The sequence below is a fragment of the Ochotona princeps genome, chromosome 26 (genome assembly GCF_030435755.1).
Source record: "Ochotona princeps isolate mOchPri1 chromosome 26, mOchPri1.hap1, whole genome shotgun sequence".
Taxonomy (NCBI): Eukaryota; Metazoa; Chordata; class Mammalia; order Lagomorpha; family Ochotonidae; genus Ochotona; species Ochotona princeps.
The window spans coordinates 19,527,364-19,551,143 of NC_080857.1; the positions used below are offsets into that span (position 1 = coordinate 19,527,364).

The 23,780-nt window shown below is 54.4% G+C and overlaps 2 protein-coding genes across 11 annotated transcripts in view; one reads left to right on the forward strand and one right to left on the reverse strand.

The window, feature by feature from the left end:
- The window catches only part of NUMB (NUMB endocytic adaptor protein), a 96,862-nt gene extending 91,030 nt beyond the window's left edge, over positions 1–5,832 (forward strand). For 7 of the 10 annotated variants that reach the window (XM_012926803.2, XM_058655206.1, XM_058655207.1 and 4 more), the window contains 3 exons: positions 744–893; positions 3,290–3,436; positions 4,221–5,832. In XM_012926803.2, the coding sequence (XP_012782257.2) occupies positions 744–893; positions 3,290–3,436; positions 4,221–4,936 (1,013 nt within the window). In that variant the 3' untranslated portion in view covers positions 4,937–5,832. The remainder of the gene's footprint in view (positions 1–743; positions 894–3,289; positions 3,437–4,220) is intronic. The other 3 variants (XM_058655209.1, XM_058655211.1, XM_058655210.1) reach the window with 1 other exon arrangement.
- Positions 5,833–7,805: 1,973 nt separating this feature from the next.
- The window catches only part of PAPLN (papilin, proteoglycan like sulfated glycoprotein), a 46,501-nt gene continuing 30,526 nt past the window's right edge, over positions 7,806–23,780 (reverse strand). Inside the window, exons 8-27 of the mRNA XM_058655197.1 lie at positions 23,656–23,736; positions 23,398–23,570; positions 23,127–23,250; positions 22,646–22,772; positions 22,099–22,306; positions 21,603–21,785; positions 21,262–21,403; positions 15,732–15,803; positions 15,316–15,577; positions 14,446–14,566; positions 14,053–14,191; positions 13,027–13,459; positions 12,228–12,365; positions 11,933–12,057; positions 11,633–11,786; positions 11,042–11,179; positions 10,396–10,523; positions 10,203–10,311; positions 9,154–9,320; positions 7,806–8,070 (exon numbers count right to left, since the gene is read on the reverse strand). Coding sequence (XP_058511180.1) covers positions 7,895–8,070; positions 9,154–9,320; positions 10,203–10,311; positions 10,396–10,523; positions 11,042–11,179; positions 11,633–11,786; positions 11,933–12,057; positions 12,228–12,365; positions 13,027–13,459; positions 14,053–14,191; positions 14,446–14,566; positions 15,316–15,577; positions 15,732–15,803; positions 21,262–21,403; positions 21,603–21,785; positions 22,099–22,306; positions 22,646–22,772; positions 23,127–23,250; positions 23,398–23,570; positions 23,656–23,736 — 3,200 coding nt within the window. The 3' untranslated portion in view covers positions 7,806–7,894. The remainder of the gene's footprint in view (positions 8,071–9,153; positions 9,321–10,202; positions 10,312–10,395; positions 10,524–11,041; positions 11,180–11,632; positions 11,787–11,932; positions 12,058–12,227; positions 12,366–13,026; positions 13,460–14,052; positions 14,192–14,445; positions 14,567–15,315; positions 15,578–15,731; positions 15,804–21,261; positions 21,404–21,602; positions 21,786–22,098; positions 22,307–22,645; positions 22,773–23,126; positions 23,251–23,397; positions 23,571–23,655; positions 23,737–23,780) is intronic.

Sequence of the window (23,780 nt, forward strand, 5' to 3'; positions counted from 1 at the left end):
TGAAACTCCAGATACTTCAAGTACCTCCTTTCAGTTTCCCTCAGGGACAAATGGTAAAACAGAAACTCTTATTCTCTTTTCATAGCAGATGAAGAAACAAGGTTGAGCTTTCTCAGTGATCCAGCAGTGTCACTGAATTCATACTGAGAGCAAAGTCTCTAGAATCCTTTGCCTCAGTTCACTTTTTCATGCCGTTGTAGTTCATGTACTTGATGCTAGAAACTTTGGAGAAAACTGTGATGCCATTGTCATAGTCCATTACAGAGAAAAGCAGCAAGCATCCATTGGTGCCTCGGACTTTAAGCCGTTCTTCCAATGGAATCACTCAATGGCCCCAGACCGGAACTCAGACCACAGCCATGGGAACTGATTGGAAGACAAACAGGTTGTACGTAGATGTCTTCCAGGAAGACCTGGCTGGCTGAACATCTTTGCAGGAAAAAAAGAAAAAAAAAAAACAGATTCCCAATGATGTCACAAAATGACAAGGAAATTTTGGAATTGGCAAGGGAAGGAAGTATACCTTAGTACATGCATTGATAGTCTATACTTCCTTGTTGAAAAGCCAGTGAAATTACAATCAGTGCATTTTTTGAAGCTGCTTTTAGAGCCCACCAGATAATTGAGTCTTTGTTTTCAACCAAAAATAGAGAAATGCTTTGTAATGCCAGCTTGTGTCCTACTGTTATATTTTAGGGCTGTGCTATGTTCCTCTCTGGAGCTCTTTGCTTTCTGCCTTACAGTACCCGAGGTGGAAGGGGAGGCAGAGAGCATCAGCTCTCTGTGCTCGCAGATCACCAGCGCCTTCAGCACGCCCTCCGAGGACCCCTTCTCATCTGCCCCGATGACCAAGCCAGTGTCCTCAGTGGCACCCCAATCTCCTGTCTTCCAAGGTGGGTGCCCTTCAAACTGTTGGGGCCCTGATCCCCGTGGAGCTGGGTCCTGAGCTGCCTAGTAGTGCTGTGGCCCTGTAACCTCCTGGAGTTTGAGAGTGGCCTGGATGCACTGATTTCACCACTCAGTGTCTGTGTTTTATTCCCATTCCTGTCTCCCAAGATGTTTGCTTCTGTTACTTTGCATGTACGTGCCCATCTCTAAGAAGTTGCCTAGCCCAGCCCACTGCTTTGTTGGTTGAGTACTAGTCTTCCAGAAGCAGTAGTCATCAGAATTGGTTCTGATGCTTTCTTTAGCAGCAGCCCTTAACCAGGGCTGATTTTGCCTCTTCAGGGAAAGTCTGACTTTGGCTGTCTGGAGACGTGTTGAGGCTTTACGTGAGGCTTTGAATGCTGTCACTGGCATCTGCGTTGAACATCACCAGTGCGCAGGACAGCACTGATGACCAAGGGCACTCTCACTCAACGTGTCAGGAATGCCACGGGTTACCTAGTCCACTCTGTCTGAGGAGCGTTCAAAAAACAAGGCCAAAACACTTTCTGGTTAACTTCATCTCACCTCTGTAACAAATTTCTTAAAATTTGCCTTGAAGGGGTTCCTAAAAGTTGTTTATGAAGATACTGAATTAACAATAAGTATTGATGTCTCAGAAGTCAACGAGAATTTTAATTATACATCTCTAGAAGACAGTTGCCTGCTTCTACTGAAGGAAGCTACTACAACCAGGGACTTATGTTAAGTAAATCTTTATGTAGTCATGTTTACTAAATGGTTTTTCATGTCCTCTCACAAACACTTGTGATACTACTAATAGTGAGTACAATTTTTTAAAATATTTCGAAAGAGAGACTCTTCATTCACAGGTTCATTTCCCAGATGGCCACAATAACCAGCACAGGTCTGAGTGGATCTGCTGAGAGAGGGTGGTAGGGGACCAGGTATTATGGCCTGGGAAGCAGCGGAGGATAGCCCTAACAGGGAGCTGTATGAGAACTGGAGCAGCCGGGACATGAACTAGTACCCACATATGGTGGTAGCTTTACTCATTGTGCCACAATAAATAGGCACAGCTTATTGAGCATTTGGCACAGTGCCTGCCCCACTGTGATAAGGACTCCAGCATTTCCGCAAACCATTCTTCAAGGTGGCTATTACAGATAGGAAAAATGAAGCTCAGTGAAGTTAAGTAAATTGCTGTTCTTACGGCAAGGCTTTAGGTTGAGCTCTTCCTGATTACAGTACCCATCACACTCTGCTGAGTATGTTTTACAAGGCACTGGATGGACAAAAATGAGTACAACAAGGTCCTTTCCCTGCCTTTAAGGAGCCTGTAATCTATAGGTAGAAAGCCTGGGCATTTAGTGCCAATAGCATAAGCACAGTCACCCATATGCTTGTGTGCTGCATACTAAGCATGATAGGAAGCTGGGCCAAGGGGGAAAAACTGTAAGAGAAATAAGCAGTAGGAGGCTTTAGTAGAGGGAGACGAGAAGAGCACAGTAGGTACTTTGAGATAAGCCAAACAGTGATGGGGTGGGAGGATATTCTCAAAGAGATGGAATTAACTCTATAGCAAATTGCTAATGTAGTAAGCTTGGTTTCTCGTCTGTAATATGAGGATAATGCCAGTCTTAGGGGATTTTTGAGAGAATTAAACATGATACAGGTATTCTTGGCATGGTATCTACCCCCAAAAAAGAAATTATATTTAGCCATTATTATATTTGGCATAATCTGACCTTCTGGAAAAGTATAGAAGGAGGAGATGCTTTATTTCATTAAGCCAAAGGCTAAGTTCTATCAATGCAATTTTTTTCAGCAGGAGTAGCTTAATTTTCTTTGAACCGAATCACATATTTTTATAGAACAGCCATTTCACTTTATTAGTATAAGCATTTTACTTAAAACCTCATTCCAGGACTGGTGCTTTAAAATAGTGGGTTAAGCCCACTATGCAGTGCTAACATCCCCTATGTCTGTAATTTCAAGTCCTGGCTGTTCCATTTCTAATCCATTCCCTGCTAATGACCTGGGAAAGCAGCAGACGATGGCCCAAGAGCTTGGTCCCCCACACCTAAGCAGGAGACCCAAATGATGTTCCTGGCTTTGGCCTGGTCCAGCCCTGGCTGTTGCAACCATTTGAGAAGTTAAACAGCAAATGAAAGATTTCTCTCTGAATCTCAGTAACTGCTTTCCAAATCGATTAAAAAAAATTCTTCTTTGCCAAAGGGTAATGTATATCCATTGCAAGGCAGCATGATTTTCCCAGCATCACCCGTTCCATCCTGTGTGTTCCACCAGTGTTGCACAATGGCCCGACTGACCCCAGTTCCAAGGGGTTGCTTGTTCTCCATGTATGCATTAACTCCATTAATGTTGTCTGCTCCCATTATAGCTAATGGCACTGACTCAGCCTTCCATGTGCTTGCTGCTAAGCCAACCCCTACTGCTCTAGCACCCGTAGCATTGCCTGTGCGTGAAACCAACCCTTGGGCTCATGCCCCTGACACTGCTAACAAGGAAGTTACAGCTGCACATTCGGGTAAGGTGGCTACACATGGCGGTGAGGATTCTGGGATCAGATAAGTGAACCTGGTTCTAGAATCAGCCAATTACCTATGTGGGAACTACAGAAATTGTTTTAGGAAAAGTATATTTCCTCCTGGAGATGAACTGTTTTTGGAAAGGATGCTTAATAGTTAACTCAAGACTGGGGAATAGTTTTAGGAGAATGGAACCAAATCACCCAAACAGCTTTTATATAGATTTCTGGATCAAATTCCAGAGAACCCAACACTGACTGGGGTGGGTCACATGTGGACATGAAGAACACCCATAGGAATGGTTTCTCTGCTTCCTTGCTTCTGTAATGAGTACTGATTCATATACCAAAAACTGTGAAAAGAGTAATAAAGCATGTCACCAGAAAGCGTGGCTCTGGAAGCCAGACATGTCCCAGCAACGTATGGCCAAGTCATCAGTTATTTTCTTTTTCCCTTATTCAAGAAAGGATGAACCACCTCGAACCTACAGGCCCTGTGCCCGTTAGTGTACTGTGGAGGACCATGGCATCAGGGAGGGGTTTTTGCCACTAGTCCGCTGCCCCAGCTGGCAGGATAAACTGGAACAGTATTTAGACACCTCCTCAGTGTGGCTGACCAAGGGTCATGGTATGGTGGGTTCTAGTTGTTCTACCACAAAAATCTCCTTTGCCTATCACATTTTCCCCACATCTGCCAAAAACACCATTAGGAGGACTTGTTCCAAATGTTAGGTTCATTCAGATACCTCTTAATTCTGATGGTCTGTTTTCATCTTGTTTCCAGGAACCGAGTGGGGTCAGTCTTCTGGTGCTGCTTCTCCAGGTCTTTTGCAGGCTGGTCACAGACGCACACCCTCGGAAGCTGATCGCTGGTTGGAAGAGGTGTCTAAGAGTGTCCGGGCCCAGCAGCCCCAGGCCCCAGCTGCCCCTCTGCAGCCAGTTCTCCAGCATCCTCCACCCGCTGCCATGTCCCAACCAGCACCACCTTTCCAAGGGAATGCATTCCTTACCTCTCAGCCCGTGCCAATGGGTGTGGTCCCACCCCTGCAGCCAGCCTTTGTCCCTGCCCAGTCCTATCCTGTGGCCAACGGGATGTCCTATCCAGCCCCCAATGTGCCTGTCGTGGGCATGACTCCCTCTCAGATGGTAGCCAACATGTTCGGCACTGCGGGCCATCCTCTGGCGGTGCACCCCCATCAGTCGCCCAGCCTGGTCAAGCAGCACACATTCCCCCAGTATGAGACAGGCAGTGCCACTGCCAGTCCCTTCCTTAAGCCCCCTGCTCAGCACCTCAACGGCTCTGCAGCGTTCAACGGCATGGATGATGGCAGGCTGGCTTCAGGAGACAAGCACACCGAGGGTCCTGCAGGCACCTGCCCCGTGGATCCTTTCGAAGCCCAGTGGGCTGCGTTAGAGAGCAAGTCCAAGCAGCGTACTAACCCTTCCCCTACCAACCCTTTCTCCAGTGACTTACAGAAGACATTTGAAATTGAACTATAAGCAACCTGTGGTTTATGGATCTTGTTCGTACTTAGGCAAGGGCAGGTGATAGAAGATCATTGAGCAACGGGGACTTAGTCTTCCTGATCAGGACACTTTTCACTCATCCCAGAGGTCCCCAGGAACAAGTCTAGGCACAGTAGGACTTGAGGGGCGGTTTGGGGAGAAGCAGGGAAACCATTCCTAGATGAAGCCTGTCATGGAAGTGGGCTGAAGAAACCAAGGAAGTGTCTGCTGGTCCCTCCTCTCCCTCGGGTCCTTGCAGACGCCTGGTGGCAGGGAGACAGAAGTACCAGAGTAGACTCGTCTTCAAAGCACATTTTCTGGACTCTGAAACACCCTGGGAAGAAAAAGTCTCCCCTTGTTTTTCAGGCCATCACCTGCCTCCTCTCAGTACTGACCTGTCCTAGATACGGGAACAGAGCAGTCTGTGCTGCAGCTGGGGAGAGGCCAGCCCCAGGCTGTGCTGCCGCTCCTGGAAGGCCACATCAGCCACTGCCCCACAGAGCCAGAGGGTGAGGAAAAGTCACACTTCCATTTTGAGTAACAAATATTATAAATATATATATATCAAAAAGCCAAAATCTTTATTTTTATGCATTTAGAATATTTTAAATAGTTCTCAATATTAAAACTTGTATGAGTTGTAAGTAATCTTGCCAAAAGTAAAAGGGTTAGTTGTAAGAAATTGTATATAAGATTGATTTATCATTGATGCCTATTGAAGAGTAAAAAAAAAAAGAGGCAGACTGGAGTTAGATGGCTCCCTAGCTTGCTTGAGATCTCACTGTAACTAGCACATTGCAACAACAATCATGCTTATGACCAATACCGTCACTAGGTTGTAGTTTTAAAGACAATGAAACAGCAGTATTGTCCTGGTTTTAAACCTATGATGGAATCTAAATATGCTCTATAGAAGATATTATCTTTTATATATTGCTGCAGTTTCGTTATGTTAGTCCTTCAACACTAAGGTAACAATGACATAATCACATCCACAGAAGGGAATGCAGGTTGCTGCACTGGTTTGTAACGTGGGTCGTGGTGGGTTTTGTTTGTTCTTTACATTTATTTCCCCACCCCTAATTTTTGTGGGGATGGGAATTCTGATCTCATTAGCTTTGTGTGTGTCTGCCACCGCCCTTTTGGTGAGAACATCCCATTGCCAGTTGTAGCCACTTGACTTCGGTTAACAAAATGAAATCCCACTCATTTTTACTTTTGAACGTTGGCCTTACAATCAAATGTAAGTTATATATATATATATATACATATATATATATTTGTACTGATGAGAATTTATAATCTGCTTTAACAAAAATAAATGTTCATGGTAGAAGCTCTTGCCCATAAAGGGCTGGCATTTCCCCTTTTGTTTTTTTGTAAGTGTATTTTCTTTTATTCTCTAAGTTGCTACAGATCCCAAGCATAGGAAGTCCTGTATTCGCCTTAGTATATCATTAACATTTGCAAGTCCATTTTTAGGTTGGTTGGTCCTGAGTGCCTCTCAGTCAATACACTGCAATTGTTGCTGATCAGAATGTAATCTAGAACAGTAACTCCGTCAGGAGTTTAATGCAGGAGCTCATTTTCTGAAGTGTATCTATGTGAGAGCAGGGGAAATTCTGGTTTCATTAAACCAAGGTGTCCAAGAAAATGACCCTTTTTCCCAGTTCCTATAACAAATGTTCCTTGGTTTAATGGAAAAGCCCTCTCCCCTGGCCAGAAGTAGGCCACAGTAAATTGTTCTCCTGTGACGTCTGCCAAGTAATCAATGATCTGGTCCTCTCCAGTTAGCTGTGTGTGCAGGCACTCCGCTGTGGGGTAGCCCAGCAGCCTGAGCCTTCTGTTTGCACGTTGAGAAACCAGAGGCACTAAGCGGGGTCTCCAGCTGAAACCACTTCCCTTCGATAGCTCATCCTGCTAGTGCTGTATCTAATAAGGGTCTGATGATTCTCTGGCAGCGCCTGTTTTACTTCACAGATTCCTACCTCAGGACGAGTCTCCTTGTCACTGTACAGGACAGGCTGTGCAGCTTTGGACGGGCGTCAAATGACCCACCACAGGAGCTGTGTGCGCCAGCCAGGAGGGCTTCAGGGGCCGGCTCCCCCAGGGACAGCTCTCTCACCCCAGGGCTCTGCTCCGAGATCTCCATGTATTCCACTTTGCTGGATGGGGTTCAGGCTGGCTGCTACCCCACCCCGAAGACAGAGGAGACTAGAGCAGCAGCCATCACCCCAGGTGAGACTTCGTTCTAGCACACAATACAAGGTACTTCGAAAAGTTCGTGGAACGTGGAATTTAGTAGTAGTTTATTTTGATGCCCCAAAAACCTGAAATCCATGCATAGTTTTTCATGATATATACTTTCCATTAACTTTTTGAAGACCCCCCTCATACTTCCTTGACCTAGGAGTTGGCATTCCCCTTATAAGACAAATGTTAACTCTGAGTTCATTTCATACTTCCCTGCCCAGTTTGAAAGCAACTTACTTTAAAACACAGTGAGCCAATCCTGCGTATCAGCTGACATCACTAATTCAAGACTTTACTGAAGTGACCGGAAGTTTTTTGAGCATCATGGTGACACTCAAAAAGTTTCAGATTTCAGAGGTTTTGAATTAGAGGTGCTCAGCTGGCAGTTTATGCAAATATTCCAGAAATCCAAGAGATTTAAAAATCTGAAAACGTGCTCCCAGGCAGTTCAAGCTAAGAGGATACCCAGCCTGTGACAGACGGTGGAAGGGACATTGCAAAATGGATGTTCCCCTTTTCCAGATTCCCCTGGAGTCCTCAGATTCCACCAGAGCAGCCTGTGCTGCTGTGGGAGACAGATGTGCTGCTGCAGCCACACTCCACATGGGCAGACAGTGGCTCGCTTGGCCAGCCAGATTGCATCTTTCCTCCTCCCCAGTCCTAAGAACTGCTGTGGCACCAGGGCTAGAGGGAGTGCCTTCATCCCTGCTGCCAAACGGGCTGAGCGTGGGGCTGGTACCGTGAACAGCTGGCGCAGCAGAAGCTGGAGTAGTACTCGTTGCCGCAGAGCTGGGCCTTCAGGATCAGATCACAGTTGGCCAGCTCCGGCTGGTCGAAGCACTCCTTGCCGGGGTCTGCGGGCTGGGTGGCAGTGGCTACAGAACACAGGAGAAAGAGGTGAGGAAAGTGCACACGTTAAGGACTGTCACCTGCCACTTCAGAGGAATGCAGCACTGGCACCACCACAAACCAGGGCTGCTGTGTAACCTCTGACACCTGAGTGGACACGCATGGTGAGGGGTTTGCGATTCCCACCCATTCTTTGGCCTCACTTTGGCAACGCATGATCCTTCCTACTGATTCCTGGCCTCAGCCCAGCACACAATCCCTCCCAGACCCCCCAAAGACTTATTGACCAAATGGATGGTGACACATCTGAAGTCAGTTCCCAGCCTTTACTCCTGAGACCTGAAGAAGTAAGCAACACTGCATTGGCCTGTGGGTTGAGAGGAAGGGCAAGGCAGAACCTGCTGTGAGTAACATTTTGAGTTAGCAAGACCATGTGGTCTTCTGTTTTCACTGCTGTTTAAAAAAAAAATTTTTTTTTTTTTTTTTGCAATCCCAGAAGTTCTGTGCTTTTGAAATCCCCAGCAGCTCTTAATCACTTAATTCCCCAGAGAAGCCGATGCATATTAGTCAGCAGCCCTGCTCTAGACTCTTACAAGTGGCCACAGTTAGAACTCCCTGTCAGAGTCTCCTCCTGGTGTGTTTCCTCAGGCCTCACGGCCTTATCACTGCACTCCTCTTGGCTTCCTGAAGTGGCTTTGAAGGTCGGCCTTGGCTTGGGCCCGAGCAGCACCTTCCCCTAGAGTCAGACCTCAGGTTCATCCTCTGCCCCCTATTCGCTCCCAAGGTGCTGCCATAGCAGAGACAAGCAGTGAACATCCTTAGGGAAGGCGTGGTTTGTCAATATAACCAGAGCACCACCTATGTGCATTTACATAAATGGCAAAGCCACTTAATGCCTACCGTCAGTATAACCCTACTATGTTGGGCCAACTTTCTGGGAGCTGCTGCAGCCCCTGAGCATCACAGCAAGTGATCAGTGCCTTAGTTGTGCACAGAGCTGGGGAGCCAGGACCCAGCAAAAGCATGTTTTCCTCCTCCTCCTCACCAGCCAAACTACTCCCTGCCATGCAGGGTACACCTTTTCCATGCCACAGGAAGGCCCCTCTCACCTGGGGTGAGCACCTTCACCTCGGTGCTGCGGCTGACAGCCTGGCTCCCACGGTAAGCGCTGCACGTGTAGGAGCCCTCATCCCTGGACTGCAAGTTGTGAATCAGCAGCGTGCCATCTGGGGACTGGTGGACACGGTGGCCATCAGCCTGTACCGGCACCCCGTTTCTAGAGGGGAGAAGACATTGAGAAGCAAATGAGAGCAACTACAAGAACCAACAGCCCCTCCCAAAGGAGACACGGCACTAGAGTGCCAAGATCATCACAGTAACACCAGGAGGGTGAATTTTGACAAGCACAGCACACTGAGTCATTGTCGAAGTTTGCCGGCTCTTCTTCACAAAGATACATAGCCTGTGCGAGATGAAGCCACTAAAGGCCCAAGCACTCCCTGCCTCCTGGGAACTGGGGAGCCAGCCAGCCAGAGTGGTTCCCCAACAGTTCTAGGCTGGGGCCTGAAACAAGAAGCCAGGGGCTCATTCCAGGTCTCCCAAGTGAGTGGCAAGGCCTGAATCCTGGAGCCAGCACCTGCTGCCTCCCAGAACGGGCATTCGCAGGAACGGAGCCAGCACTCGTCCATCCATGTCAGAATGTGTTAACCGCTAGGCCAAATGCCTGCCCCAGGAAGGAGCCTTCAAGGGGCAAGCGCTCAGCAGAACACTGTCTTACAAGAACTGAGGCACTCAGGGCTTTGATAGCTGGCTTCAGCTCCCTACACCCAGTCCCTGCTAATGCAGCCTCAGGGGCAGCTCTGATGGCCCAGGTGACCGGGTTCCTGCCACCCTAGGTAGGAGACCTTGCTCCAGCCCTGACCACTGCAGGCCTCTGGAGAATGAACCAGTAGACAAGTGTCTGCAGGTTCAAACATTTCAACAAATAAAACTTCAGTACAGCAACACCCGTAGAAAAGCCAGCAGTTAATTTCATTGTGTAGGAAGCGGGGACAGCAGGCCCTATCATGGTCACCAGGCCAAGAGGGAGAGGACAGGGACATCCCTAGCCCAGGTGACCACACAGACCTGGGAGCTTGTGAGGGTCTGAGAGCTTTACCTGGACCACCTGATGTTCACCCCTTCTCCTGCCACGGCACACTGCAGCCTGGCTGTGTCACCCTCTGGCACTGTGACAGCAGGGGGCAGCTTGGTGATGGTCAGTCCCCCTGGGCAGAAGAAGCTCTGTCAGCTGCTATATACATCGTGCCGTCCAGGACCTCTTGCGTGACGTCAAAGAATTGCCACCTTACCCTCAACTCTGAGCTGAACCCACCGCTGATCTCGGTCCTGCCCATTGAAGGCAACGCACGCATAGAAGCCACCATCTTCCACAGCCACCTGGTTGATGACCAGGGAGCCATCAGGCAGCAACTGGTGTCTGGGAAGCAAACAGTCAGTTCAGGGGGGGATGAAGGAGTCACAGGAGGGCAGGGCAAGACGGTCTTCCTGTCCCCAATGAAGCTGAGTATAACTGCTCGGTGGGGTTAGGCCAGAGGGCTGGTGGGCCTTCAGCTGGCCAACGGCCAGCAGCCTAGCACTAAATCATTTCCAACTTGCTGATAAAATTGTTCTTTTGTTTTTTGTTCTTGCTATGCTCATTTAGTTCTACAGCTTAGGAGCCGTGTGATGTTCAGTTTCTGTGAGTAGTATGGCTGGGGGAAGGGATCTAGGGAAGCCCCCAGATCAAAATGGAGCTGCATTGAGGATCGCTTGTCAGCCTGCCGTGAGCGATGCCGACATGTAAGCCAGCCTCTAATTTCCTCACACTCGGGAAAGACCCAGAACCCAAACGTGCCCCTGTCCAAGGGCATGGTGCCCAGCAGTCCCACTCAGGACCGACAGTGGTGGCAACCCCCACCAGTGAGGCTTGGAGGGAAGGAGAGGAGCTGAGGAAACCTCGGGGAGGACAGGAGCTGTCCGTCTCGGTGCCATTCGATGGTTGGGGGCGGGAAGCCTTCCGCCCGGCAGCTCAGCCGTGCCTGCTGCCCCGCACTGACCTCCACTGTGCCAGGCTGGTTCTGGTCCAGACGGAGCCTACAGAACAAACCATTCTTCGGTGTTTCCTCCCCCTGCAGGGAGCTGCCTGAGCCCTTCTTCCTCACCTGCCAGATTCACCTTCCTAAAATCACCCCTTGGTTCCAGACAGATAAATGCTTGGCCGGGGACAAAGGACTGTAAAAGCCACTGCCAGCTTCCTCCCCCACCCTCGACCCGCCCTCAGCTGGTCACCACTGTGCGTCTCTCCTCCCCAACCTGCTGTGCACACCTGCCCAAGAGGGTTTTGCCTTGGGCAGCCCTCCTGCCCTCTGTAAAACCCCATCCCTCCAAGCCCCCACAGACCAGCCCTGGGTGCTTATCCCTTCTCTGTTCCTACATCCTGGGCCTGCACACCTGCTGGGGCGCCAGCTCAGGAAGCCACCGGCAAAGGGACCATACCTCCCGAGCTTCGGACAATCCCCATGGACTCTGAGGCTGCTGTGCTGTTACCTGGTTGCAGGCTGTGGGTGGGAGGAGGGGACAGTCCTCTGACCGCTAGCATCCCCTCCCAGGCCGGAGTCCAGAGACCTGTGGCCCTGGGCTGGGTCCCAGGCCTGAGGAAAGCTCCCAGTCTCAGCCTCCGCTGGCATGGTCACGCCACCCCCTATATCAGGAGGTCGGAAGAAACACAAGGTGAAGTGTGAGGAGGGGACACCTGGGAGTCCCCAAGCCCCTCACTGGCCTTGTCATTTGGTCCCTCCTGCCCCAGGGCCTGTGGGAAGCCGTTGTAGATGGAGTGAGGACAGAGACCTGTGACATGCAGCTGGATCTCCTGGGAGGCCTGGTCTGGCCGGGTGCCACCACAGCTGTAGCTGCCAGCGTCCTCAAGCCGCAGTGGGCTGATGACCAGAGAGCCATCGGACTGCAGCCGATGCCTGAATGGGAGGGGGGACACATGGCCCTGGACTCCCACAGGTGACACCAAGTCCATTTATCTCCACCCATCACCCCGTCCCCAGGCACTCCTGGGCTCGGTCCTGCAGTCACCCCAGGGGAGGACCTACCCACCCCAGCCAGAGGGGAGTGGACTAACCCTCACACACACCTGTCAGAGGAGATGGGCCGGCCATCTTTCTGCCACACAGCCTGGGGCACTGCAGAGGGATCCCCTCGGCAAAAGAGCTGTACTGCCTGCCCCGGGGATGCCTGCACCAGGAAGGGCTGGGAGCCTGCCAAGCTGACCCTGGGGAGGTGAGAAGTGAGGAGCTGCCACAGCAGAGGGCCACTCCCCGGCCCTACAAGGGTGAGCTTGGGCCCCGCTATGTCAAAGGCACTGGCAGAGCCAAGCTCCAGAAGCACAAAGCATGGGAGATGCCCCCTTGTTGGCCTCAACCCCACATGCCCTGGCACTGTCACCTCAGCCCACCCCTGTAAGCCAGAGATGTGGACAAAGTGGGGAGGGTGCTGCCAGTGGAGGTGGCGGGAGTGCTAAATGACGTACTCTACTGCAGGGGTATGGAGAACTTGGGTTCTTAGTCTTCCCAAAACCCATTGTCACCACCACCTAATCCCAAGAGAATGACAAATGGGAGCCCATCCCAAGCCTCAACAGGAGGCAATGTGACTTGCCAGAGTTCATGAAGCCAGGAAGCTTGTCCAGCGAGGCAGCCATGGGGTACACTGGCAAACCCCAAGGGTTGGGAGCCCATCTGCCCCCCAAACATCCACAGGCATTAGTCGAGCGGGCTGTCTTTGGGGGCCTCAGTGTCCCTGTCTATGGAATGTGCCAACAAGGCCCAGATGGGGCTGTCTGGAGGGTTAGAAGTCAGGGAGAGGAGAGGAGGAGGGAAGATGGGCAGCAGTGGGCTCAGCCCTGGCATGGGCACCCAGAAAGGTGGACTCACCTGTGAGAGGGGCCAAAGGAGGGTGGCCCTGATGGTCTGGCATCTCTGCCCGGTCCGAGCACCAGGCCCCAGAGCTGTTCTCCAAAGGCCTGCCCGGGAGGGGTCTCCCCAGGGCCAAGCCCCTGGTCCTGTCGCCAGAGTCCCCCAGAAGGCCTCTGCTGGCTGGGGTCCCGCTGCTCTCCAGGACCACCGCTGCCACCATGTGCATGGGTGCCCTGGCCAGAAGCCCCCAACTCTGGAAGGCGGGGTTCAGGGTGGGGGCCCCGGCAGGTGTTCATGCACTCCTGCTCCGAGGCAAAGTTATTGGCATTGCCATGACAACCGCCATACCAGAAGCGGTTGCACCGGCCCACGGAGGCCACGAAGTACCAGCGGGCCGCCCAGTCTGTGCACGAGCCGTGGGCACTGGGCAGCAGGCATCGCACAGGGTAGGCTGGGGGACAGGGTAGGATACATGTCACCCAGCTGCCCAGGAGCAAACAAAGCCTCCCCTCACCTCTACCTGCTCAGCCCCACAGCCAGGCCCACCTGCACCCCTCTGTGCCAGGCTCTGGGGACACAGGCCTTTCCACCACTGTCTTTCCACTGCCCAGCCCTGCCCCAGTCTGGGAGCCAGAGTAGCTTTCATCCACAGAGCTGGAGCCCTCCAACAGCTCAGAGATCCCCCCCCCCACCCGCTGCCCATAAAACACAGAGCAGCCCTCAGGCCCAGGCCTGAACCCAGCCCTGAAACCCGCCCCCAGAACTCTGGGACCTGCAGAGACGCCCAGCAGGGGCCCGTCCTCGCCCCCTGAACCTTCCAAGGCATGCCCCACTGCCCTCCCAATCCCCACAAGCAGCCAAAGGCCTCATGTGCAAAACTACCCGACAGCAGATCACACCAGGTGTCAGGTCCAGCACCCAGCAGGTGCTAGACAGCCATGAGTGGGAATAACCACTAGCCACTAGCCAAGTCCCTGGGTCTGGACAGGGTCAGTGGGATGAGCACCCCCACTGAAGGAGGGTGCAGCGTACAAATGCACTCACCATAGCCGGGCTGGCCCACGCAGCCTTCCCCCAGGGGGCCTGCTGCAGAGGCCACATTGTCATAACAACAGCCAAACTGGGAACCCCGACACTCCGCAGGCTCACTCTGCTGGGCCTGGGGCCAGTGGGCGTTGGGGCCCTGGGGAGGAAGCCCAAGGTCAGAAGTACGGAATACTGAGGTGGGAGGACAGAACTATGAACCTGAGGAGCCCAGCCCCAGGGGAGACAGGAGGTCAGGAGCACCCAGGGTGCCCCAGGCCAGCCCATCGCAGAGGCCCCCTCCCTAGGAGAGGACAGTCCAGGCCCACAGGTTCACAGGGAGTGCCCTTCTCCAAGGCCAGCGCCTGTTAACAGTAACACTGAGCAGGCTCAGGGGTCATGCAAGCTACTCACCGTGGAAGCCACTGCTCTGGATCCTGGTCTGTTCGCACGGCTGTCCCCACCGTAAGACCTCGCACAGCCTGCCTGCTGGGGTCCCTGAGCCATGGACACCCCATCGGGGCAGCAGCCATACCTAGGCAGACAAGACCCAGCCCATGCTCCCTCAGCACCAGTACCTGGGGTGAGGCCCCCGGGCAGGCCAGGGTGTACCTGGGTGCTCTGGGTACCCCAGACCCAACCACATTCAGCAGGTACCCCATGACTGACAGATCCTCAACTCCACATCCCACCACCAATCCAAGAAAGAGTGCCCTAGCAGAGCCCATCCAAGAACCAGGCACTTCCAAGAACCCAGCACCTCCTGAGGACCTGCAACCTACTCCATCCTTGTGGGAAGTGGCCAGCTGCTGCTGTCCCCTATCCTAAGCCAAGATCAGGGAGGCCAAGTAACTGGTCCACCCCCACTCCTGGTCAGCATGCAGCTGAGCCTGGCCTCATATAAGCTGCTAGCCCCAAAGGTTTGGGAGGGGCAGGGGAACGGGTACATTCAGGGCAGGCAATAGCAGGAGGACACCCACAGGGAGGATGAGGAGTTGGGGTGGGATGATCAGCCCCTCTCTGCTGGGGCTGGACTAGGAATGTTAGGAAAACTACCAGGATCTGGTCAGCCGCTGTCCAGCCTTTAGCCAGGTTCTGAGCCTGAGCAAGGTGGGGGTAGGGATGGGGGGGCCACCTTCTCAGAACCCCCCGCTCCTGCCACATCTCAACAGCAGCTTGTGCAGACCAGGCAGCAAGCACAGCCACAGGCAGCAGGGTCCTCAGGAAGCAACATCAGGGCATCCCACAGCTGGGAGCCCACCTGTCCCCTCTGCCCACTCATACCTGCTCTGCTGACACGAAGCCCTGGGCCCTGGGCAGCCCTGCCACTGTGGCCCAAGCGACGTGGTGTAGCCATCAGGGCAGCACCCATGGGGGCTGTGTCTGCAGTCGTGGGGCCCTGGGCCAGACCTCAGGGGCGGTTGTGGACGGGGTGGCTGCGTGCCAGGGTTTGGACCGGGCTCTAGCTGCTGATGCCCCCAGTCAGGCCTGCGATTGTGCCAGGCTGTTGAGGGTTCCCGGGCAGCCCATCGTTGGCTCCTGGAGTCTGAACAGGAGGGGACACCAAAGCTGTGCTCACTGCCCACTCAGCTCCATTTGCTCCACACCCTCCCAGCAGCCCCTCTGTCACACCCCCACCCTTGACCTCCACACTGCAGGCGCCCCGGGCAGGGAAAAGGCTGCCACACTGGGATCCTCACCTGGCCGATCCAGAGGTGGCCTGGGCTCACTGAGGCTGGGGTGGGTGTGGGGATCCTGCACACTGGGGACCCCTGCAGGACAGTGGGGACAGCAGAGGGAGAAGGTGAGCCCAGGGCAGGGCAGGGCCTGGGACACCACCCGCCCAAGGCACCTGTCATTGCCAAGAATGTCTAGAGAAAAAGAATCCAGGACCCCAACTCCCAGAGCCCACAAGGGTCACCCACTTTTCAGGGTGAAGAGACAAGCAACCTAATCTGCAAATGACAAAGAACTTGAGTGTTTCTCAAAGGAGACACACAAGGCCATCCAGCACACATCCTCAACATGGGAGCTACAAAACAGCACCCTCGCCTACACGGTGGCTCAGGGCAGCTCAGGACCAGCCTGGGGCTGACTCCAGGCTGCTGCGGCTAGCTCAGGGTGGCTCGGGGCTGCTCAGGCCAGCTTGGGCTAGCTCAAGGTGTTTGGGGCAGCTCAGGACCAGCCTGGGGCTGACTTCGGGCTGCTGGGGCTAGCTCAGGGTGGCTCAGGGCGACTAGAGACAGCTCAGGCCAGCTCAGGGTGGCTCAGGGCCCAGCGGCTGTGACTGTGAAGTGTTCTCTCCTCCCAACCTGGAGGTGGTGCCTATCTCACTCCACTGCCAGTGCTAGCTTCCTGCTGCTGTGCCCCCTGACACAGAGGCAGTGGCTTCGGCACTAGTATGCTGACCCATTCACCAGGGAGCGAGCCAACAAGTGGGAGCTTGCTGTCTGCGTATCTCAGCCTCTCAAATCGGAAGGAAGAAAGGAAGGAAGGAGGGAAGGAAGGAAGGTAGGTTAACTGGGATCAGCACTGTAGCCTAACTGGGTAAGCCACCAAGTACAGCACCAGCATCCCATATGGGCACCAGGTCAAGTACCAACTGCTCCCCTTCTGATCCACCTCCCTGATAATGCTACCTGAGAAAGCAGCACAGGATGGCCCAAACCCTTGGGCCCTGCACCGTGTGGAGCCCAGTAAGAAGCTCCTGGTTCCAGCCATTGTGGCCATCTGGGGAGTGAACCAGCAGATGAAAGATCTCTAACTCTGCCGTTCAAGTGAGGAAAAAAAAAAACTTTTTTTAAAGAGATTAACTGTACAGGATATGCATTTCACAACTCCATAAAACTAACTCATAGGAAACAAACTGGATTAATGAAGGGTTACAAAAACCAACAAAAACAGATATAGTGAAAGACAAACTGCAGATTTTAGATAGTGGCTTGTGACTGTAAACTTTAAGCTTAAACTTTATAAACTTTAAACTTTAAATCTGTCTTAAGATTTTTTACCAACTTGGCCTCCACCTTGTTAAATGTACTAGAACTCACCACAATGGGTGACTGCCCTGACCGGCTCTGTCTCCGCAGGCTAACCCCTCTGCCTTCCAGCACTGGCAGCCATAAATTTTTTTTTTTAAAAGTGACTACTATCGGGCCCGGCGCCGTGGCCTAGCGGCTTAAGTCCTCGCCTTGAATGCCCTGGGATCCCATATGGGCGCCGGTTCTAATCCGGCAGCTCCACTTCCCATCCAGCTCCCTGCTTGTGGCCTGGGAAGGCAGTCGAGGACGGCCCAAAGCCTTGGGACCCTGCACCCGCATGGGAGACCCAGAAGAGGTTCCAGGTTCCCGGCTTCAGATCAGCGCGCACCGGCTGTTGCGGCTCACTTGGGGAGTGAATCATTGGACGGAGGATCTTCCTCTCTGTCTCTCCTCCTCTCTGTATATCTAACTTTGTAATACAATAAATAAATCTTTAAAAAAAAAGTGACTACTATGGTATGTGACATTTATTAAACAGTTTCAACAAAATAGCTAAAAAAAATAAAGCGCAAAATGTTGGAGAAACATACAAAAGGATAGGTAAAATTGAGAAAATTTTAACACTATATGAAAGAAAATTTGAAGGCTAAAACCCCATCCCCAAATGCTCAGAGTGAACAATTTAAAATAATCTTTTATTTGTTTAAAAAGCAGAGCAACAGAGAAAAAAGGAGAGGGGGAGAGACCTCTGGGCTTGGCTCCACGGGTTCACTCCCCAAATGCCTGCAACAGCCAGAGCGGGGCCGACCACTGCTGGGAGCTCAGATTCCAGGCAGGCCAGCCACGGGATGGCAAGCCCCCAAGCACCTGGCCATGATCCACTACTTCCCAAGCATCTTAGTGGGAAGGCTGACCAGAAGCTGCAGAGCCAGGGCTCCACCCTAGGACACAGACACCAGAAGCTTAGCCCTCTATACTAGCACAGCCTTCCTCCAAGCCCCACTCAATGCTGTATAGGTGTTGAGGGCAGCGTTGGACACAACAGTTAAGCCACTGCCCAAGACCTCCGCCTCCCACAGTGGAGTGCCTGGGTTTGAGTCACAGTCCTGTCCCCGCCTCATCTTCCTGCTGAGGCAGGTGCCGCAGGTGGCAGGGAACAGCCACGGATCAGAGACCTCCCACCCCACCCCACTGGGAGACCCAGACTGAGTTCCGAGCTCCCAGCTTCCATCTGGTCCAGCCCTAGCTTCCACAGGCACTTGAGGTGTGAACCAGCCAGCAAATGAAAAGATCTGTGTCTCTCTGCTTCCAAAAGTAAACTTAAAAATCTCTTAAAGAAACCCAAGTAAAGCTGCTGCTTGCCACATCTGCCTCCTATATTGGCGCTGGTTAGCGTCTCAGCTGCTGCATTCCCAATCTGGCTCCCTATTCCCACACCTGGGAAAGCAGTGGAGGCTGGTCCAAGTACTCGGGCCACTGTATCCACATAGGAGACCCAGAAGAAGCTCCTGGCTTTGGCCTGGTCCAGGGCTGGCCATTGCAGCTACGTGGGGAATGAACCAGAGGATCGAAGATTCTTTCCCTCTAACTCATTCAAATATTGTTTCTTAAAATTTGGGGGTCTGAGCTTGCCACGATGGCTCGACTGGCTAATCCTCTGGCCTGCAAACACTGGCATCCCATATGGGTGCTTGTTCATATCCAGGCTGCTTCACTTCTATCCAGTTCCCTGCTTGTGGCCTGGGAAAGCAGCAAAGGATAGCCCAAAGCTTTGGGACTCCACACCCATATAGGAGACCAGGACAAAGCTTCTGGTTCCTGGCTTCGAATCAATCCAGCTCCGGCCACTGAAGCCATCTGGCAAGAGAACCAGCAGATGGAAGATCTGTCTCTCTCAACTCTGCCTGTCAGGGTGGGGCCAGGTAAAGCCAGGAGCCCCATCCAGTTCACCCAGTGGACGACAAGGACACCAGCTGTTGAGTCCTCACGGCCATCTCCCAGAGGGTATGTGCCCAAGAGGCCACACCCACCCCCAGGTGCCTGTTGGGGAGGGCAGCCCCTGCCTCCCACGGCCACCGCAGCATTTCACAGGCAGAGTTTAAAGCACAAACAGGGTGGGGAGCCCCAGTGGCCCTCCCTTACTCCTGTGCTTTCGATGGCTGCCCCAGCGTTATCAGACAATGGTAGTGTGAAGTCCAGGGTACCTGACCAACCCTAACAAGACCAGGCAGTCTTACCAGCCCTGGAACCCTGGGCTCAGGGCCAGCTCTAGTGCCCCCTACTGGCTGCAGAGTTTCTGATTGCCACCACCAGAGTAACTTTCACCCAAGTTCAAAAGGACACTTGACTGACTGCTGGAGAAATGTTCAGGTACACTCGGAACACCTTGCATTTGTAAATCCGTCTTCTTAGCTTTTGTTTGCAAGCCATAAGTCTCCCATCACTGGTTCACTCCCTAAATGACTGCAATAGCAGGTGCGAGTCAGAAACTCAATCCCGGAGTCCCACGCAGGTGGCAGGGGCCCAAGCACCGCAGCATCACCTGCTGCCTCCTAAGGCTGTGTGAGCAGCAGCCGGAATGGGAATCAGAACCAGGACTCACACGGATCTACTCTGCTCCACCTTAAGTTTCATGAGATCTACATAGCTCGAATATGCCAGTGGAAATGTCACATCTGAATCAAGGCCACACCACGGATAAACTGCAGTTTGAAAAACATCTGAAGGAGAATGTAAAATGTCCCATCATTGACTTTTTGGGGAGAGGAGAGCTTGTGATTCAATCTGCTGGTCATTCCCCAGTAGCTGCAACAGAGCCAAGCCTGGCATTGGGACCGCTCAGATGTCCCCCATGGATGGCAGGGACTCAAGTCGCCAGAGTCACCACCTGCCACCAGCCAGGGCACATGTCAGCAGAAAGCGAACAACAGCCAGGGGTGGGAACCGAGCAACATGGGACTCAGCAGCCGCTCCCCCTGGGCCGGACGGCGCCCCTGATTCCTCTAGGACATCGAGAATGACACGCATGTCTGACAGCAGAGCACAGTTCCAGATCTGCACTTTTTAACCACAAGAAAATACGGCCTGGTGCAGTAGCCTAGCAGCTAAAGTCCTTGCCTTGTACGCACCAGAATCCCGTATGGGCACCAATTTTAAACCCGGAGGCCCCGCTTCCCATCCAGCTCCCTGCTTGTGGCCTGGGGAAGCAGTCAAGGACGGCCCAAGGCCTTGGGACCCTGCACCTGTGTGGGAGACCCAGAAAAGGCTTCTGGCTTCAGACTGGCTCAGCTCCAACCATTGTGGTCACTTGAGGAGTGAACCGTCGGATGGAAGATCCTCTCTGTCTCTCCTCGCTGTATATCTGACTTTCCAATTAAAAAAAAATCTTCAAAAAACCAAAATATACTCAGGCCATCAGATGACGGCAGAAACCCCAGACATCGCACACCAGAGAGCGGGACGGAAGGCAGTCACAGAACATACACAGTGCAGGGAAGCAGGTCCAAGAACAAGCCCTTTACGGGGCACGATCAAGGGCAACGGCGACATATTTCCCTGTGCCACGTCCCCGTTTCCCCAGCATTCCCGCAAGGATGAAAGCAGCCACCAGGGTCCCTGCCTTCCCAGCGTGTCCGGACCTCGCTCCCCGCCCCCTCCTTGAGTCCTCCTAGTCCCTGGTCAGCCTCGAGGCTGCCTCTGCCAGGAAGCATTCCAGAGCCCTGCACCCAGATCTGGACCTCGAGGAGTTGGACACATTTTGCTGATGGTGACCCCAACAGCCCTGGCCCCAGAAGCACATCAAAGTCATCTGAGGCCTCACAGGGCCACAGCCAGCTCGGCCCCAACCTAGGCCCTCCCTCACCATGCCAGCCACACACCACCTCCAGGCTGGCCTCTGGGTTGTGCCAGTGCCTGGGGGCTTCCTCCCCAGCAATGGGATAGGGCCACAGAGAAGGCAGAGGCAGACGCAGGGTGTAAGGTCGGCCTTCCCCACCACTCCCTGTCCTTGGCACTCAACTGCTCACTCAACCAACACTGGGCTAAGCGGGCTCCATGTGGAGTACAAAGATGACCAGCCACCACAGCACCAGAAAGTGCAGAGTGACACCAACATGCCATTGCGCCATGAAGGGTGGGGCAGATGCTGCTGGGGGATTGGTGGGGACTGGGAAAGTGGGGGAGGGGCCAGAGGCCAGCAGCTTCAGGAGAGCAGGGGCCAAGAGGAGCGCAGGGCACAGAGTGGCCTTACCTGGGGGCAGGTGGCAGGGCTGCGTGTTGCAGGGCTCCATGTCCACAGGCCTTGGGCGCCGCAAGTTCCGGCAGTGGCTGGGAGGCCCCAGGGCACATACCACCTGTCGCCTCCGAACCCCTGAGTTGCAGCTCTTGGAGCACTAGGGCCCAGGATGGGAGTCAGGGAAGAGAGACCCTGAAGTCGGCACGGGGAGGACCCCAAGGGAGAGGGCACAAAGGGGACACCCCATGGAGAAGGGAGGAGCATGGGGCACCCAAGGGGGTGTGGGGGCCACCAAGAGACCCACGGCACACCGCAAGGGCAGGGAGGGGAGTGGAGCAGATGCAGGGGGCACTCACCATCCCCCAGGCACCAATGTGCCAGGCCTGTCCAGCGAGGAAGGGACAGTCATCACGCACACAGGGCTCACTGAGGGACGGTCGGTCCTCGAGGGGGCACGCCGTGGCAGGCAGCAAAGCCCCCTGGTCACTACGGCAGGTGACACTCCGCCTCCGCACACCAGTGCCACAGGTCACAGAGCACTGCAAGGACCCGCCCTTAGCTCAAGCTCCCCCCATCCCTGCCCCCCAAGCTCACACAGCCTGGCCTCAGAGTGCCCAGTCCAGGCGTCTCCCATGTCCCCTCATTTGCAACCCTGGCATGTGCAGGCACTGGAAGTGACAGCTAGCAGCCCCAGCCCCTCCCTGCACCCAGGAACAGCGGCCCCAGCAGCTGCTTCATACCAGGACCAAGGACACACACACACACACATGTCCAGTCCCAGCCTGAATGTCCACGCCACGGACCCAGCTCCCCACACCCAGTCTGGGTAGCCAGCAGAGCAGCACAGCTCACCTCGGCCCAGGGCCCAGCCTTCCAGGCGGCACAGCGCTGCAGGTTGCAGGCCTGAGAGGCGGGTGGCTTGCCAGGCAGGCCTGCGCACACAGCATCCTCCGCCGCCTCCTGGCCACCGGCCCCATCCAAGGAGACACAGTAGACGGAGCGGGACTGGGAGCCGCCTCCGCAGGAGACAGAGCAGGGGGACCAGGGGCCTGTCTTCCAGCTGTGGGGGTAGGGGATTAGGGGCTCAAGGGAGGCAACCCAGGATGTCGAGGGACGGGCACCACCCCACCCCACCCTCTGCCCCCTAGCCAAGCCACATGCAGCTGGGACCTGCAGGAATTCCTGGAGGGTCTCTTGTCCCCTGTCACTAGCTGGGGGTAGTTCTGAGAATCACACAGACTGGGAGGGCTGAGTGGGCAGCCCTGGGCACTGGGGCCTGCCAGGTCCAGCTGCTGCCCCAGCCTCAGCCAGGGAGCACTGGGCTGCTCAACCCCGCAGCTCTACACCCACAACCAGCTTCCTTCCCACCCAGGTTCTGGGGCAGAGGCAAGAGCCTCACCGCTTGCTCTGGGGGCAGGGCTGGAGGTTGCAGGGACGGCGAGTAGCAGGCCGGGGCAGGCGCTGGCACAGGTGGTCGGGGTAGGCCTCTGTGTCGGTGGTGCAGAACACCAGACGGGTCTGATGACCTGCGTGGGGCCGTATTCCCTGTGTGACCCCTGTCCACATCCCACAGCTCATCCCAACTGTCTCCAGCAACCCCTGGGTTGGGCACCTCCATCTGCCCCCCACATGCAGATGAGCAAACTGGGACCAAGAGTTTCAGCCATCCTCAGCTCCCTATGGAGCCCCTCCTCTGGGAGCCCTCTCCAGTTCTCTTCAGCTAGGCCAGGGCCCTTCCTGGGAGCCCGCGGGCCCCTGGGTTGTTTCCAAGGTGATCCCTACTCATGACATCTCACCTACCTGTCCACCCCAGCCCCATCCTGGACCAGGGTACTGCCTGGCATACGGGGCACGCCCTCCCCGGGCAAGGGTGCCCTCACCTCTGCCACACTCAGCGCTGCAGTCACTCCACGAGCTGTGGCTCCAGCTGAAGCCGGGGCGGGGGGTGCCCACTGGCAGGAAGTACTCGAAATGCACTCCAGGGTTCGGCTCCTGGCTCAGGAGCTGCCGCAGGGGAGGGGTTTCCCTGATTCCACCTGCCGGGTGCCCCTCCCAACCTCCTTGGCCCTGTGGCTCCTCCTGCCAGCCTGGGGCCCCAACACAGGGTGAATGGGCTGGCTGGGGAGCCTCCCCTCCCACAGCCCGGCTCACCTCAATGACCAGGGGCTCGGACGTGGGGCCCCGGGCCCGCAGCCGCTCCGGAACCAGCTCCCCCTCAGCGCCGCGCTCATACTGCAGGACGGTGCTGGCTGCCGGCAGGGCCCCAGCCGCCTCAATTGTCCAGCGCCCGTTGAGGTAGTACTGCCCGCGAGCATTCCTCACGGCTGAGCGCAAACAGGACGGCTAAGGTCAGCCAGGAGAGCAAACGCCAGTTGACCCCCGCCCCAGCACCCCCAACGCGGCTCTCACCCAGGAAGTTCCTGCTGGCCGCAGCCTCCTGGATACGGATGCTGGTAGCCCCCGCGGGAATCACGAACATCTGGTTATAGCCTGATGGGCAGAGACAGGGTGCCAAGCTGTCCTCACCTAGGCAC